At 46.3% G+C, this 2,500-nt stretch overlaps 1 protein-coding gene across 4 annotated transcripts in view; it reads left to right on the forward strand.

Moving 5' to 3' along the window:
• The window catches only part of limch1b (LIM and calponin homology domains 1b), a 99,927-nt gene that overhangs the window by 70,783 nt on the left and 26,644 nt on the right, over positions 1–2,500 (forward strand). For all 4 annotated transcript variants that reach the window (XM_080840097.1, XM_080840098.1, XM_080840099.1 and 1 more), the window contains exon 8: positions 2,415–2,500. This exon is cut by the window's right edge and continues 170 nt beyond it. In XM_080840097.1, coding sequence (XP_080696223.1) covers positions 2,415–2,500 — 86 coding nt within the window. The remainder of the gene's footprint in view (positions 1–2,414) is intronic.

The raw sequence follows: 2,500 nt of genomic DNA on the forward strand, positions 1-2,500 counted from the left end.
GAGAGGAGAGGAAATGGTGTCGTTGTGGGACTGGAGGGCTAGATGCTTCAGGGTAGCATAAAGAACCTCCTATCAAGGCGTGTTTACCCCAAACAGACAGAGTCCTCGGTGACCTCCCCTCTGAGCAAGGGGCATGTGTTCGACGCTATGAAATTCACTTTATCCAAACAATAATTAGTATGGGGACCGGAATGAACTGGATGTCATTAGAGGCCGATGAGGGGGGAAACTAAAAAAGAGGACAGAAAGTGGATACTGGCTTGAGGCCAGTTTACTTTTTTTTAGGTCATTTGTTTTGGGAGGACTTGGAGTGTCGATTTCAAATCCCTGCTGGTCAAACTAATGAGCCGGTTGCCAGATTGGAGCTACAGTAGCACTGCGGTGTGGCGTACGTCGTCTTTCTCCCCTCTCACCCCCCCCTCGTTCCGTTCTTGTTCTCCCCGGTCCCTGTTTCATGCTTTCCTTTACCCAAACGCTCTGATCTTTTCTATCCTTCCTCCTGTCTGTGTGGTAGGTTTCCCCTGACGACTCGTCTGCTAAGGCGGAAAGGGATCATATTAGCATTCATGGCCCAGTATTAGCAGCTACGTACTATAACACCCAGATTGTACTTCAGTGTTATGCTATGCATGTCATTGACACAGGGTGCAGCCCATGCATATTCTCTAGCTGTAATATGGTAATGTAAATGTAAATAACACAATAAGAAAAACACTGCAGTTGCCACGATGAATAGGAGCACAGTCATCCTCGAACAAAAGCACACATGTTCGACAGAGCCCTATAGATACTTTAAAACCACTCCAAGGCAATGCACATATGACCTGCTTGGAATCTGTCGCCAATCGGATGTTCAACCTCTTTGCATTTTCTCCCTAAAAGGAGTTCACGGTCCTCTTGAAGCAAGGCTTCCCTCAAGGCCTTCCTTCATCTAACCTGTGACAGCCATTTAACTCCAACAGTGAGCCTCCACTAATAAACTAAAAGGGAAAAGCACACACTGTCGTTTTTGAGGAATCTTTGCTGTTGGGTTGATCTCTGCATGGGTGGTTGATAATGTATCAAACCTCAACCTTACTGACAGTACAGTGCAGCCTTCTCAGAGCCAAATGCACATGTGGCTACCATCTTGGAGAGAGGAATTTCTATGGGTTGAAGAACTGACACTGAGCGATGTATGTGAGTGTATGTAAGGTCTTCGGGAGGGAGGGAGGCAGTGCAAGGGTGTGGATCAGGTCTTAGAAGCTGATATGTCTTGGAAGGTTTCCACCTTTGTCCTTAAAGGAGGACGAGGGTCATATAGGTATGGAAGCCATTCTGGTTTTGCAATAATACATTTCACAAACCGACATTTTTATGGAGGTATTTTACAAAATAAGCACAATTTCCTTCTCAATTGTTTTTAAACGTCGGTTTGGGCTTGTGCAATGAAGCTCTATTTCGTAAAGTGTGTGTGTGTGTGTGAGGGGGGGAGGGAGGGTATTGGTCAGGTGGCGACAGGCACTCTGTCTGGGCACATATCCCCGACACCACTGGCTCTGCTGGTCACCACCCACCCAGCAATTCCCTCTGCTCTCTCGTCCCGGCTTCTATTTGAAGCCCGTAAGGTGCCCATACAAGACCAGTGGTTCTGTTTGATGCCCGTAAGGTGCCCATACAAGACCAGTGGTTCTATTTGAAGCCTGTAACGAGCCCAGACAAGACTAGTGGTTCTATTTGAGGCCTGTAATGAGCCCAGACAAGACCAGTGGTTCTATTTGAGGCCTGTAATGAGCCCAGACAAGACCAGTGGTTCTATTTGAGGCCTGTAATGAGCCCAGACGAGACCAGTGGTTTGGCAGCCATCTGCCCTTTGTAATCGTTCTGGAAATAAGACAGTTGGGTCCTTATTGAACCGGTCCGTGGTTTTAACTAGGAACACTTTCTGTTATATTTTGAGAATATTTCAATTACTGCAATTTGGTTCAGTATTAACACCGTATGCTTTTAGGGGTGACATACAATCATTGTCTGTGTTTGTCTCATTCAACCAGTAAGGGCACAGAGGCATCTACCGTGAGACAATTTTATTGTTTTGGTGGTTTGGGGTTGAGGAGGGTGTTAATTTGGCTTGTAGTTGTATACACCTTAAAGTATCCATGTATACTTTTTAAATGTAGTAATCAGTTGTCTGTATTGGTTGAACCATCACTGTAGTATGGTAGGTGTCTCAAGATGGATAAGTGCAAATTCTTTGAAGATATCCTCACTTAAAATAGGGATATGGCATGACCTCTATCTGATCCTTATTACTATTAGATTCTTCTAATTACTTTGATTACTGTTCAGCTCACTGATTGACCACTTTTCCACCAGTGATTTCTCCTGACCTCTCATGACCTTTTATGACCTCCGACTTCCCCCCCCCACCACAGGCCGCGGCAGCGACTCGGAGTCCGACTTCCCGCACCGCCGCATGCCGGACGTGCGCAAGGACGACATGCTGGCGCGCCGCACATCG

This window comes from Sprattus sprattus (assembly GCF_963457725.1).
Source record: "Sprattus sprattus genome assembly, chromosome: 6".
Taxonomy (NCBI): Eukaryota; Metazoa; Chordata; class Actinopteri; order Clupeiformes; family Clupeidae; genus Sprattus; species Sprattus sprattus.